Source organism: Temnothorax curvispinosus, unplaced genomic scaffold, assembly GCF_003070985.1.
Source record: "Temnothorax curvispinosus isolate PA1 unplaced genomic scaffold, ASM307098v1 QBEX01001580.1, whole genome shotgun sequence".
In the NCBI taxonomy this organism is placed as follows: Eukaryota; Metazoa; Arthropoda; class Insecta; order Hymenoptera; family Formicidae; genus Temnothorax; species Temnothorax curvispinosus.
Window position 1 is genome coordinate 141,719 of NW_020211360.1, and position 15,103 is coordinate 156,821.

The window sequence follows — 15,103 nt, forward strand, 5'->3', positions numbered from 1 at the left end:
TGCGTGAAGACGAAATCGGCGTTTTTTTTTACTCCCTCGATGTTTACCAATTCGAGCGTGAGCGAGTATTCGCGGGTGAATAATATTATAGTTTTTCAACGTCGCTCAGCCGCTGTATCAACGAGTTCATCCTATGTAAAAGTGCTCCCGCCTTCGCGAGGCTGCTTCTTTGACTTTTGACGCAACTTTCATAAATCAGCTCAGCTCGGATATTTCGTCATTACCATATTGCCTCGTTACATCGCGACACCGCGCTCCATTCTCTTAAGTGGTTACCTAGAGAATTTTACAAAGAAATTGATCTCCTAAACCTCGCCTCACAAGTGTACGCGGCGTAATCTATGCGTTAAGGGCTTTCGCGACTTCAAACTATGAACCCGGAATTCCCGCGATTCCGTTTACGCTACTGTCTTGCACTCGCGAAACTAATTTAAACGCTCTTTTACTACTACACGCCGATTATAAAGTTTGTAAAAATTTAATCAAAGAATCGATTCCTTTTTCAAGGCAAAGATTAGTTTTTCTTCTTTCGAAGCAGTAACGTTGTACAGTTTCGATATACATAAATTACTTTTAAATCGCGTCGAGTCACAAAACTTTGCGGAGCGATCTCGCGCCGGAGATCACTCTACAACGAAGCAGGTGAAACGTTATACGGTATAGTAACGTTAGTAAGCGATATTATGTTACTCCGGAGAAATTGGATAACTAGTTTGAGAAATCCCCCGTTTATTCCCCCCCGTATGCATTCTGTACAATCGTAACCGAAGATGTATCAAAATGGATCGTTTTATATTCAGTGTCGCGGAATAACGTAGCTTTTGAGCGAACTAGATATTGTCTGAAATAGGAGAATCCAACGGCACGTTAACTTATCGGCAGTGCGACTTCGCGTCCGTTACTCGTAATTGCAAAACTTGTGATAAAGTGCGCATGTTCTGTAATTAACAGATCAGCACGCTATGACCGGAAGCGGAAGCGACAACAGAGATTCTCACCATGGCTTCATCGAACGACCAAGATCCTCGTGCGAAATGCCTAGAGTGCCTGGGATTAAGTACGTATTGTTGAATGATGAGACATCAATCGGCGTTTTTGAAAAAATTAGCGCTTTCACGTGAAAGAGCAAAGCTCGAAAAAGAATGCTTTCTCTTCCAGTTCGATTCACAATCAATTTGATGACTCGGCAACACTTTTGCCGCTGAACGCTCGATGGAATTATTATATACATCCGATAAAACTTTCGTTTGATTGCGTCGCGAGTTAATTGAGTTAGTTACGATTTTTTTGTGAAATCTGTTGTTTCAGCATATATCCGAGCTCGCAACCACCGGGACAGCAAATACCGATAGGCAACAACACGGGGTCGTTGCCCGACTTGAGCAACGTACACTTTCCGTCACCACTTCACACTCCTCTGGACCAGGAGGATCATTCGAGTAGTACGCCGTTCAGCAATGTAAGTTGTTTAACCGATTATCGTACGTCGACTACGATAACATTTTTCTATTTTTCTTTTCCTCTTGATCTTATACACGCACTTTTCGCGAGGCTGCACGTTTCTGAACGAGTCTTTATCGCTTTTACAGCGATGTTTTATTTCTCTCTTTTTTTAATATATTTTTTATTCTCTCATCTGTTTTCGAGATCCTCGGAGAAAATGTCTGCGAAACGGCATCCAAAATTGTAGCGTGTTAAGGCGTGTTTGGGTATTGTATCATTATGGTAAATCTATTATTGCCGCGCGTTAACAGATATGTTTCTCCGAGTGATTCTGCACGTATCAAACGAAAGACGAAATACAGTTTTGGTTAATGCTCTCTCGCGTACGTACAATCGCCAATAGGTTCTATAAATAAGCGGCGTTACTCATTGCTATTCAACGGATAATTTAATCCATCCGGTCTGTACGATAAAATCTCGATATTTTATCAGTTAGACTTTAGAATGTGCAGTATCCGTTATTTTAATCTCTTTTGACTTACTGTTAGATTACTGTGACGAATAAAAGATTGATATTTATATAAAAAATTCCAGATCTATTTAATTATCGATTTTTTAAACATGAATCAGGACTTCATCTTAGCAAAAATTTGTTGTTTTTAAATTATATTTCCAATTATTTAAATATATAATAAATGCATTTATTTTTTGAAAAGAGCGGCTTTTATCGATATCAATATTAATCTGTTTCTGCATTTGAGCGAATTGAAATCGGTTAACTACCTTAACGTTTTACAATTGATGCGGCCAACGGAAAGAATATCCGATTAAAGAAGTTAAAAGACAGATGTCGATATCGAAATTGTTCATTCGCGTTTTTTCTCGTCGGCCTTTTGTTTTTTTTCTCGACACAATCGCGTTGATCACTCTCATATTCTTTTCATATTTTTTTTACCGCTCGCTTTCGCGAGCGAAGTCGTCGTCGTCGAGTTACGTACAGACAAGCCGTAGACAAGTAGGATTTACCACTGGCAACGGGAGTCTCTTTTTGACATGGTCGAACCGCTGGTGTATTCCAGAGTCCTCAAACGAGCAGTCCCACAAACCTGTCCAGCCCGACCAGCTTGGCACAAGCTGGTAGGCTCTCCTTTTCACAGGATCCGTCAAGCGTCCAAGTAAATATCCTCGCGCCCCGTATTACTGTAGATTGTGCCTATACTGTTATAGCGCAGCGGATTTTTAATTACGAGCGACACGAACCCGACAATATATATATTTTTAATTTTACTCACTTGTCCAGAGAGCTCGATGCCACGAGCTTCTGTTTTAGATACTCGAAACGATAACGTAGATCTCGGTTAAGAGCCGCTGCTGTAGAATGTTGCGAAGCGTGCGAAATATCCGCGACCGACCTGAAAATTATTTAAAAACCAGTTTCTGAAAATTCCTTGAGGTCACGTCTCGGCAAATTTAATTTCACTTTACACCGCGAAATGATGTCGAATGCTCGGATATTTCGCATCTTCATGCACTAGGCTAATTACGGAATCGAAGGGAGCGCATTTTCACGGTTCTGAATATCTAAATCCACGATAGGCGGAATTTATTTTTTTGGTGACATATACGTGTATGGTGCATGCTCGAAATCAACGAAACATATGTGAATAAATTTAAAAGTCAAATACGTATAGTTTGAAAAAAAAAAAAACAATTGTTAAGAACGTTACCTCGGTTCCGTGAAACGATTTTGTTTATTGTAGAGATCATCAAGTAAGAGTCTGGCCAATTTGACAAAGCTGCTTTTAAAAATAATGCACTTTCTATAGAGTTTATATATTAGTTAGAGACACATGACGACATGTTCTGTATGACAAATCAACAAATGTAGGCTGGGTCACGATGGGCTGGGTTCGCTTTTGACGCTTTTGTTTTTATATTTTGGATTGGTTCTGTCGTAGTTTGTCGATACCAATCAGCGCACAGTCGATCAGCGGCCAGACTCTTACCTGAGAGTCTCTAATTTATTGGAGAATGTAAATTAGGATGCATGGTTGCATGAGAAGGACACTCTTTGTGCTTTTCTGTGCTTTCTTAAATGTTAGATTGTTTTGATTAAGGTAGCGCTAGAATCTTGAAATATTGCAGCTGCTTTCAGGGGAAAAGATATAAAGTGGGATCGTTTATTTCGTCGGGGAGCTAAACGATACAGATTCCGCAGGAAAAAAAAGAAAATTTAAGAAATGTTATCTGTCGCGAGACGCTTGACGTATTTTACGTAACTGTGAGGATTATATTCTTTTAGCAATAATTTTTCGCATGTAGTTGGATTGCTTTCACGCTGATTGAATAATGTCTAGAAACGCCATTGCTTTAGTCGGAAAAGGATTGAAGTATATCTTTCACGAAAAGTCTCACATTTTCCTCGGCATGCTCTCTCTCGATGTTCGAGTATACAAATTCCATCGTAGCTGAGTTATCAACTCTTCTTCTTTTTTTTCCGCGTCGTAGCTGTAATTTTCGATGGTTTAACGTAACAAGGATATAATGTTGCGCGCAATTATGCAGCGTTAAGTTCGAAATGAAACTTTTGCAGCACGCTATGGAAAGCACTTGTGACCTAAATGCGTCCTGACATTATTAATATAGAATTTAATAACATTTATCGAGGCGCCCCGCTCGATAATTCCGATCGTTAAACCGTACTGCAAACGCAAAATGAATTGCCCGCGAGAAAACTGCGTCGCTGGCGCGACATATATATATATATATTTTTTTTTAATGAAAAAGAAAATCCCGGGGATTCAACACAGTTAGTTATTGCCGTTCGTTTCCATTCGTTATAATATCAGGACGTATATGTATTTTAGCGAACAGCTAGAGAAATTCTGACCGAATTACCGCGTGCGCGTTTATACCGGCCGCCCGCCGCCGCGCCGTCTCTCTCTCACTTTAATTTTCTATTTATTTTTTATTTTGCCTTTGTTGTAGTGGTTGTTTGTGTTTGTTATTTTGCAGACCCATTTATCAGTGCCTGTTAACTCTAGGTTTCTTCACACGTGTAAGGTTAGTAGACACACCAGTCTCTCTCACGACGTATGTAATAATACGGTATACGCTTTATGTTCGTTGCCTTTTACATTAGTCGCGCGACTTGGCCGTTAACACCGTGACATTTTTATTGTTTCGCTTGTTACATAGCACCGTGCTTGCAGACAGACTCGAAATACAATCAATAATGAAGCGTGTGTATATGCGTAGTGTGGACGTACTGCGGGTCGTCGCAACATCGCACACGTCGGAGCTTGGAAACGAAAAAGTTAACGCCGCGATAATTGCGCTTGGCAAGAGGGAACGGACAAGTAAAAGTTGCGCAATGATAATTCTAAGGTGATCTCAACGCGAATCACTTATTTCCGCGTCGTAGCGTAATGAACGGTCTCGTGATCGCCGTGCGCGATTGAGAATCTGAAAATTTTACATTAAAAAAAAAAGATACCTACTTGAGTCTCCGATGGTTTTTTTTTTTCAAGTCGGCTCACTTTATCGGCGAATATACTTCTTTCGGAATTTTATTTCCTTCGCGGCGATCAAGTCTCTAGGACGTTGTATAAAAAGCAACGTCGTGCCAAGATATTATCCCTCGACTGCCAAAAGCGTAATTCGTAAATATCTAGTATATGGCACACCTTCGTAGTCCAGCTCAAACGTTTGCTACAAATTCGGTGGAGCAACTCGGTTGTTGCGGCGAACCGCTTCCGCAAGTCCGATGCTGTAATCAATGATGTAGAGATCGATTACGCGAGCCTGCTGCGACTATGTAGCATCTATTCAGTTGAGTTTGTTTACATGAAAGCGCGAAAAAGAAGAGAGAGAAAGAGAAAGAGAGTGTATGTATGTTTGAGAAAGAGAGCGAGAGAGAAAGAGAGAGAGAGGGCAGAAAGAGAAAGAGTGTGTATGTGTTTGTGTATGTGTGTGTATGAGAAAGACAGAGAGCGAGAGAGGGAGGGGGAGAGGGAGAGAGAGAGAGAGAGAGAGAGAGAGAGAGAGAGAGAGAGAGAGAGAGAGACAGAGAGAAAGAGAGCGCAAAACGAAAGAGGCGACAGAGCGACGATCGATCGTTAATAGCGATGGGTATGAAGCAGGGTGTGGCACTGGAAAACAGCACAAGTACTTCGCAACAGGATCTTCAGAGCTATCCGCAGCAACCGGCGCCGGCGGCGACGTCTCACAGCCCGACTGCTGGCCATTACATTTATCAACAACCGCACAGTCCTGTGCCGCAGAGTCCAGTTAGTATGCCGGCCGACCCAAGTCGGACGTTTCCGAAAATTATTATTGTAATGCGCGAATACTATTTACTATAAATACTTGGATGCGCACTCTACAAATCACATTTAAATGCAGTCTTGATCTATTTTCGCATATACATATATATGTATAAATGCCCGACTGGAAATTAAACTAGGGTCCAAATAAGGACCACATAATATTTGCCTGATTTAGTTGTCAGGAACTGATACTATTGCCTTATCGGCCTAAGTAATCGTGTAACGCAGTTTTTCTATAAGGTCCTTATAAGTTATCACAATCAGGCCCTTGTAAAATTATATTAGGTCCTCATAAGGGAAATATATAAGGTCATGAATAATGTAATCTAAAGAGGATCTGATAATGAATATAATATATATGGAGGGGTAAAAACCCACAGTGGTGTAAGTCAAATTTTTAAAAATATTTCCTCGTGTGCATAGATGCAATCTGTACAATATATAAATTGCATCTATGTACACGAGAAAATATTTTCCGATAAGGCATGTATACAGGGTCCTCATAAAGACCTGATCAGAATACTTGATTAAACTTACTTTCAACCGTGTTATAATTAGCCCGATTAAGTAATAATAAGGACCTAATCGGGTTGGCCTTAGTAAGGCATGCCTTAAGAATACCCGGTGAGGTCCTTATGGTATGTCGGGCCAATTTCCAGTCGGGTGTTTAACATCTAATCAGTTATACTGAATAAACGAAATGGGCATTTCTCTAAAAAATTATCGGTCTAAGGGATAGCAAATGTTAACCCTAGCTCGTCACATTCTGGTCCAGTGAACCGCTGAATGTTTTTCTAGTTTTCACATAATAACATAATTTTCTAGTTTTCTTGTAGTAAGTTCATTTTTAACTCAAATCATTTTCTTGATATCTTATTCAGACTCTGTATTTCCAATTCCTATATTACAAGCTTAAAAATATTAATTAGAATGAAAATGATAATGCGACGAAGTCGAGCGGTCTCACGGACCGGAGTGTGGCGAATTAAAGATTCGAAAATAAGTGTGGCTAGCTAGGGTTAATTGATATATAGCTCTATTATATAAGTTTCTATATTATATAAGTTTCAGTGATTGTCGCTGATAGCTATTTACTATATCTTATTGATACTCGACATTCAGAAAACGTCACACCAGCACCAGCAGCACCAGCACCAGCAGCATCAGCAGCAGCAGCAGCAACAACAACATCAACAATCGCAGCTCAATTCGTTGGGATCGTATAGATCCACGCAGTCGGTGAACAGGCCGTCGCCGCAATCGTCACCTAGTCTAACCGTTCAAGTGAGATCATCTCTTATCATAAAATTTCGAGAGATAACGAGCGTTTAATAACAAGTTTTTTATCTCCCTACAATATTAATTTTCAGAACAATTTGAATGGTAACGTTACATATATAGAGTCACCCTATTACGATAATCTAATAGTTTGTATTTAATCTAAAAGACTTGTATAATTTTATCTAACGTGAGAAAAGTTCTTTTCTCGTGTCTGCAATAATAGCCTTGTGCGCGAGTAAACGAGTCTGAAAGTAGCGCGCATTCCTTTTTCAGGGAAGTCCCTTAAGTTATAGCAATAATCCATCGGCGCCGCCTAGTCCTACAGGACATCCGGGTCCACCCAGCTTGACGTCCGATGCTATCGATCAGAATACTTATTTCATCAGTCAGGCGCAAGCGGCGACCCTCCAGCAGGAATTCGAACAGTTCACAATGGTACGTGAGTCATTCGTTTTTTGTTTTTTTTTTAAAGCAAAACGCTGGAAAAGGGACTGACTCGTTCGTTCGAGTTCGCGAATTGTGTCACGGGCGAGACATCTCCGAAAAATAGGTCTTAAATTTTGAGTCGGTTAGATCGGTTCAGCCTAAGTTCTAAAAAGTTTCGTAAAATTAAAATATCGGCTCGCTCTCGACTATCCATTTAGGTGAGGGGAAAGTAAAAGTTTTCCAAGCCATCGGAAATATTCGATCGACACGTTGGCAGTGGTCCAGTCGTACATTCGGCATTCTTATTTTTATCATTCAAGCTCTATCTCAGACAAGGGAATATTCGATATGTATAATTTCCATCTTTTTTATGGAACGGGTACCCCCGCCCCCCCTGTCTTCACGATCGTTCCGATATTGCGAATCTGCGCTGAATCGTGAAACCTTGTCAATCCTTTCCGGATCGTGTGGAGCTCGCGATTGGAACGTAATACGCACGTGCTGCATGTTTTTTACGCGGTATTTCGACATATAATTGCATTCGGGTTTTCGCAGAGAAAAAAAAGAAAAAGAGAGAGTGTGCGTATGTGTGTTCGCGCATTTCGCATGCTACGACTTATTTAATAGGTATACACGCGTGACCGTAACGTCAGAAATACTCGCGTGCGCATTTTTATTTCACTATTCCCGATAAAGGCAACCGATATTTTCAAACGCGAGAGATTCGTCGTAATTAAATTTTTTTTTTCCATCGGGTTGAGTTTACTCACGCAACGATACGGGGCGCGAAAAATATAGTTCTCCAATTCTGAATCTGAATTCGATCGTCTGACAGTCAGTGATTATGTAAATTATGATGAATTTTCCAATTATAATTAATTAAGGGATACCCGATCCTAATTGGCGCTCAATCTTTTTTTATGCATGTCGAAGGGACTGGTAAGTATTTGCCGCTGAACTGCTCGTATCTAACGGATAATAAGAGTCGAAAGACGAAATAAAGGCAAACTTAAATATTAACGACATCCAAATTTCGATCAGACGCAAGTAGAATTACAAAATGGTTGTATTTTAATTAGCTTTGCAATTTTAATTTGGATTTAGAATTCCTCATTTAGATATTTTGCTCATTAATGTATATAATAGTTTTCGCGCATACATATAAATACTCACATTTCGCCATGCAAGCTGATTGGTTTTTGCGAATTTCAATACATATAATATGCATTACTCTTCAGGCGATTTGACCTTCAAAGCTATAATTATAATGCTACGCGATGAATTATTCCAAGCGAATGATTCGTATGAATTATTCTGTCGGAGTCACTTGATATTCTACTCGGTTACATCGTCAAACGTTCCATTCTTCAAAGGCTTCAAATTATGATGCTCGACGTTTTTTTTATTTTTTTTTTTTTTATTTAATGCGAAGCACCTATTATGAAATTGTAAATCGTAACTAGTTACGTCAATCGCGTCAAAAGTATTGAATTAGAAAAAAAAACTAGTTTTTTTTTTAATGAAAAAAATTAGCCTTATTCGTAAAAGACGGCTGTATAATTATGTTTGATTATATTGCCACTAGACTTACAGTCTTAAGTCTTGTTGTTTATCTGTTGCCTGCATTCGTCAGGAGTGGCCCAGATTTGCGCAGCAGCTGATGGAACTCGGTTGCACCTGGACCACGCAGATAGAGGTGAAATATCGCCATTAGTTGAAACATTTTTATTTGCAAATTCAATACTGAGAGCATGTCTAGCGTTGGTGTCGCGGGACACCTTTTGCAAGGCTTGCAAAAAGTATTTTCTCTCGAGAATTATAAAGTTAACAATTGTATGTCTATTATTACACGTGCTGTATTGTAATTATTAAAGATTAAACGCAGAAACATTGTTACCTTCCGCGATACGGAGAGTAGACTCAATATTATTTAGATATTTAATGAGTACGTATATTAAGTCAAGAGGGAGGTGGATAATTAATACAGTACCTAATAAGCTGCTTAGTTAGCGCATTAAAAAAAAAAAAGAATTTACACAAACGCCGTATCTTTCATGATACTTGAACAGCGGAGGTGTTGCATATAAACGCGTGCCAAATGTATTCCCGTGCATGGAACTCACTTGCACGTGCGGCGAAGGAAAAATATCAGATCCCCGAGGGGATGAAATATTTGTAGATTAAGGTGAAATATTGCTTCGCGGTGAAATATCATGCCACTGCGCGCTAATGTTTAAAACATTAAAACCCCGGTCGAAGGGAAATTTTAAATGCGCCGTTAAAAACCATAAACGAGGAAAAATACGTAATAGGCGGGCTCTTATCGGCGGTATCAGGAGTGCAGGAGGCTAATAATAATCCGCGATTCGTATAACGTGTACTCTCAATTGATATCCCGCGTTAACTCGGAAACGCGCTGTTAGCTGTTACATATGCATATGCCAAAGTTGCCATGGTGCGTGCTGCGCCGCTGCGGGACTGGTTTTGTCACGGAGGGCTTCCCTTTTTATTCCCTCCTCGTTATCACGCACAAGTAGCCATTACTATGGCATTTGATATTGCACGGATAGTTACGCGCCGAGCCGCCGGTTTAAGTGATAGAATGGAAAAGACGATGTTTTACGAAATGAAAAGCGTCGTTCAAACCCCAAACAGCCTCATTTGTTCGCCTGAGACTACCGCTCAAACAGCCTCAGATTACCGTTCGATATTGCCCCTCGATACTCAGACAGCACGCAAATGTCTAAAAGACACTTTTAAAACATCTTTAAGACATGCGTGCTGTCTGGGTATTAGCATCGGTGAATCTAAGAGCGATCTAATTATAATAACTCATTTTTTCGGGCGAAGAGTCGTGAATTTCGGGCTAAGTTAAATAAGCGGGAATAGACACACGGCTGGAAACTTTGTACTTGCGAAATAATAGACGTGTAGGACGAAGCAATAAGTTTCTCGTGGATGCCGACTAAGCGAAAACGGATTTCATTTAACAATGGCTATTAGGGGAATCGGAGGATCCGGAAATCGAACGGTAACCAACGTCGTGATAGATTCCGAGGTCGAACGGGGACGATCCTCGGGCGAGCGGCCACGACGAGCTTACGAGCTTACAGTTCGATCGTATTTATTTCTCTCTTTATACTCTTCTTCCGCTGTTTTCCCTCGCGCGTGTACAGTGCCCCTCGCAGATCATTCTATAAAAAGCATTTGGGGGCTGGAAACGCGTTACACGAGAGAACGCATCAACGTTCGCGTATTCGCTTAAAGACGAATCGGATTAAATCGCGGCTGCGGCAAATCCTTCCCCGAGGCTTCTCTCAATGGATGCCAGGCTCATTTCTACGACTTTCTTTCTTTTTTCTCTACTTCAGATGGACACGCCGGTGCAGGCGAACACGATTGGGACGTTTATCGGGTCACCGAATCATACTACGAATTACACGCAGGTAAGAAGATCAGTGTCTAAGTTTTATAATTTGTTGCTGTAAAGAGACAGAGATTTATAACGAATTATAAAATTTCTGTAAAAATATCTTTACGAAAGAAACTTACGAAAGAAACTCCAAATTAAAATACCTTCTTCTTGCGATGGGGTTTGTATCGCATTATCTTTTATCTTTGTTTAATTCTTTAATATTGTCTCTGTGCCTCAGAGCGACGTGATTAATGTCGGTGGCGAATTAGGCAGCGCAGACACGGGATACTTTAGCACGAGTCCACAAATGGGGACCTGCTATCAACCTGCGACGACGACGACCACTGCTACTCAGCAGCTCACCCCGCAAACTCCAAATACACCTACGATTATTCTCACAGGTATTATCGCATGGACGTGTATCGGGATTTTTTAATACGTTGACTTATCACCGGTAGTTACGGTAGCTACGATATTGTAATATTTCATCATTATAATATGCTTATGCTAATGAAAATTAATTATGGCATACATATATCTACATGGTAAAACTTATCGGGCAGAAAATGTGTTAATTTTTTAATTTTACTCGTTTTCGAATAAGTTATACCATTTTTGATAACGTTTTATGATAAAAATCATTATCCATAAAGTCAAAGTAATTTCTAATTGTTTATCAATATTTCAAGAAATTAACTTAATCATGAACAATAGGTGTAAAAAATATTCGTACACTAGGAATTTTCACAGAAAATAGTTTATTTCTGATGATAAAGTAATAAACAAATGATTTTTTTTTTTCAAATCATAAAGTCTCTTAATAATATCTCAATAACAAAACTTATAGATTATAACATTTTATACTTCAAAACAATAAGATAACAAAAAAAAAAATAGTAATTTCTGAAGGCACACAAAGTATATATTTGTAAACACCTATGATATCAGTGACAAAAACTAATCTTAGATAAGGAACGTACTTCGTATGTTTGTTTACATTTGAGCTTTGTTTGGTTGAACCTTTTCTTTATATATTGACGCAAACTTCCACAGTCGTTATTCTCTATTTTACGAGAATGAGAACTTGAAAAAGATACGAGACTACACGAGGAAGGAAGAAAAATTATTATTAGGATGCATAATCAATGCGGAAAGTCTCGCGCAAACAAAGATTGTTGATCGAGCCCGCTCAACGATTTAATCTCTTATTGACCGATTTTGTGTACAAAAAAATGGTAAAAAATACACCCAGAAGTCGACCGCACGTCCCTTTAAAGACCGATGAAGATTTATCGTGCATCTTATAAAAAAAGATTCCAAAATTTATGCTCTGACGATTGCTGCAACAACAGAAAAAACGAGGTATTTTAGTCAGCACTATTTGGAATGTGATGCTCAATAACGGTTATCACGTCGAATAATAAGAAAGAAGTTTTGGGTCAACACACACACACACACACACACAAGATAACTGGGAAAAACGACTTTAATTCACCAAAAATTACCCCTCATTAAGGATAGTGACTTTTGGAATAAAGTCATATTCTCGGATAAAAATAAATTTAATATTTTTTGATCGAATGGGAGACGCACATTGTAGCGAAAAATAAATTGTGAACTGAATTCTCAGGTAATTCGATACCCACTGTGAAACACGGCGATGGTTCAGTGAAGGTGTGGGGCTGTATGAATGCTGGAAGGGTTGAAAAATTACATTTTAATGAAGGTATAATGAATCATAAGCCATAAGCTATATTGCCATTTAAGAAAATAATCTAGCCGTCAACGCGAAAAAAGTTTGACTCGCACGCGCGGAGATCAATATATTTCCCAACAAAACAATGAACCAAAGCGCACAATTTATAAATAAATATTAAGAATTGGCTGTTGTATAATGTGCCTCGACAATTGCATACTCCTCCATAATCACCGGATTTGAATCCTAGGATATTTGTAAAATATTGTCGAAGATGTAGTAAGAAAGAGACAGGCATTGAATCGTGCAGATTTTATTAAAATTTTACAAGAATGGGACGAAATTTTCTACTAACGAAAAATCTCGTTGATTCGATGCCACGAAGACTACAGGCAGTGATCGACTTTAAGAGGGATACTTGACAAAATATTAATTTAATTTTTATTATTAAATAATTATAGTGTACGAGTACTTTTGTGCCTTCGAAAATCACTATTTTCTGTTATCTTATTGTTTTGGAGTAGGTATAAAATGTCATAATTTATAAGTTTTGTTTTTGAGGTATTACTAAGAAAGAGAGACTTTATAATATAAAAAAAAAAGATTATTTGTTTACTATTTATTATCGCACAGAAATAAGCTATTTTTTATGAAAATTCCTAGTGTACGAATAATGTTTACGCCTATTGTATAATAAAGAAAATTTTAAACAAAATATTATATAATATTATAGATATGTTTGTTCTATATTTTCCGAATTATAATAAGTTAAAAGTTATAAAGAAAATGCTTCAAGTGCTTCGATAAAACTGATAAAAAACCATACTGTATTGCAGATTTTTCTGGTGCGGATGATCTTACGAATCCGGAATTTGTGAAAGACCTCGGAACGGCGATGATGGGTGATTTTGACCCGGAAATGTTCCCATCGGACGATGCCCTCAGACAGGGCCTTGATCCGATCGATGTGGATGGGCTACAAATGCTCGCTGACCCTACGATGGTTATATCGGATTCCAGCGCTGAAGCCCACTTTAGATTAGATCGACTTTAAGGGAAGAAATTTTACTCATTTACCAACACTCGTGTCGACTATTGCGTAGGATAAAATAAAATTCTGTCCTGGTGTCGTGATTAATTCTTAAGACACTTTGACATATTTGGGGTACCACTTCTTGGGCACTGGCAGATTTGCAGGGAAACGCGCGTCAATATGTATAAATGTTTATAAATTTTATTTACCGCGTATAAACTTAAGTAGATTTATACGCAGATATTTTTATCTCGTTAAAATGCTGTGCATTTTTTTTTATCTCATAACCACCCGTACATGATGTCAGATTTGTATTGTTTTTCTTTTTATGGATAGCGTATTTGCGTCTGAAATCTTTTGAAATATTTTCTGGAAACAGGTCAGTGGTCAATGAAAGTTGTTTCCCGCTCGTGATAAACCGCTACTTGACGATTAAGTAATATATATAAAAATCTTTATTAACCCTTTTTTTATTTTACACTACTTTGTACATTGTATCATGTATGATCTCTAAGAAGCACAAAAGAAAAGGTTTACTGATTTATACATGCTTTTATCATAATGCAATTCTAGTGAAGTAATCTACCGTTTAGGCCAATTTAAAGTTAGAAAAGACGAACGATTATGCTCCTCAATGGGAGGAGTAATTAAAAAACGCATAAAGATATAGAAGTGAGAGAGGAGGGAGATGCCTATCGGCGGTACACGCCAACAGCGATCTAGAGTCTTATGTTTCCTTTTCCTCATTACATCCTTGCGATTACAACTTACGATCATAAAACATTTGTGTTAGTAGTACCTAATCTATACGAATAATTCGTTATTTTTTCCTCACTCTTAATATCACGTTCACGTTACACTACGAATTAGTTTAGGCAATACAGGATTGTATTATTGAACAAATTTAGGACTCGATTAACATTCATCGCAAAAATTGGATCTGTGATACTGAACGATTAAATCTATAAGAAATTTAAAAGCAATCTCACCGAAGAGACTGCATAAGAGTTTTTCCGGGAAACGGACTTTTCTACGTTTCAGACATGCAATCCTGCTACTGATAATCATTTTTAGATTTATTATTTTACTTAAAGAATGGTTAATTATATAATTTCCAATCTCCGTTAATTATTAATTGCTTTTCTCATCGCTGAACAAACGCAGTGATAATAACGAGGAGGAAGAAAATGTCATATGCGTGTACCCTCGGCGGTTGTCAATTGTTTTTTGAAAGTAATACATTATACTTTATGCGCATTCGATAGTTAATCGAATGTGAACTTTAAGATAATTGTTAATAACTGTGAAATCAAGAAGATGACCCTTATATCTAGACACATTGTAAGTAGCGTACCATATCTTTCTCGAATAACATTCAAATTCTTCGTTCTAGTTAATGACATAATGTAGGCGATTAGTGTTACGGAATCAGGCTACGGCATACCGGAAGAACGCGGTAGAATCGATGGTATAGCGTAGTC

The 15,103-nt window shown here is 38.5% G+C and overlaps 1 protein-coding gene across 11 annotated transcripts in view; it reads left to right on the top strand.

Annotated features, from left to right (window-relative positions):
- The window catches only part of LOC112466507 (CREB-regulated transcription coactivator 1-like), a 33,469-nt gene extending 19,303 nt beyond the window's left edge, over window positions 1-14,166 (top strand). For 3 of the 11 annotated variants that reach the window (XM_025034628.1, XM_025034644.1, XM_025034699.1), the window contains 11 exons: window positions 952-1,057; window positions 1,309-1,459; window positions 2,523-2,618; window positions 5,583-5,732; window positions 6,894-7,055; window positions 7,326-7,487; window positions 8,412-8,417; window positions 9,112-9,174; window positions 10,850-10,924; window positions 11,132-11,294; window positions 13,426-14,166. In XM_025034628.1, coding sequence (XP_024890396.1) covers window positions 952-1,057; window positions 1,309-1,459; window positions 2,523-2,618; window positions 5,583-5,732; window positions 6,894-7,055; window positions 7,326-7,487; window positions 8,412-8,417; window positions 9,112-9,174; window positions 10,850-10,924; window positions 11,132-11,294; window positions 13,426-13,643 — 1,352 coding nt within the window. In that variant the 3' untranslated portion in view covers window positions 13,644-14,166. Of the gene's footprint in view, window positions 1-951; window positions 1,058-1,308; window positions 1,460-2,522; window positions 2,619-4,458; window positions 4,507-5,582; window positions 5,733-6,893; window positions 7,056-7,325; window positions 7,488-8,411; window positions 8,418-9,111; window positions 9,175-10,849; window positions 10,925-11,131; window positions 11,295-13,425 lie in introns of all 11 variants that reach the window. The other 8 variants (XM_025034680.1, XM_025034689.1, XM_025034636.1 and 5 more) reach the window with 7 other exon arrangements.
- Window positions 14,167-15,103: the final 937 nt, after the last annotated feature.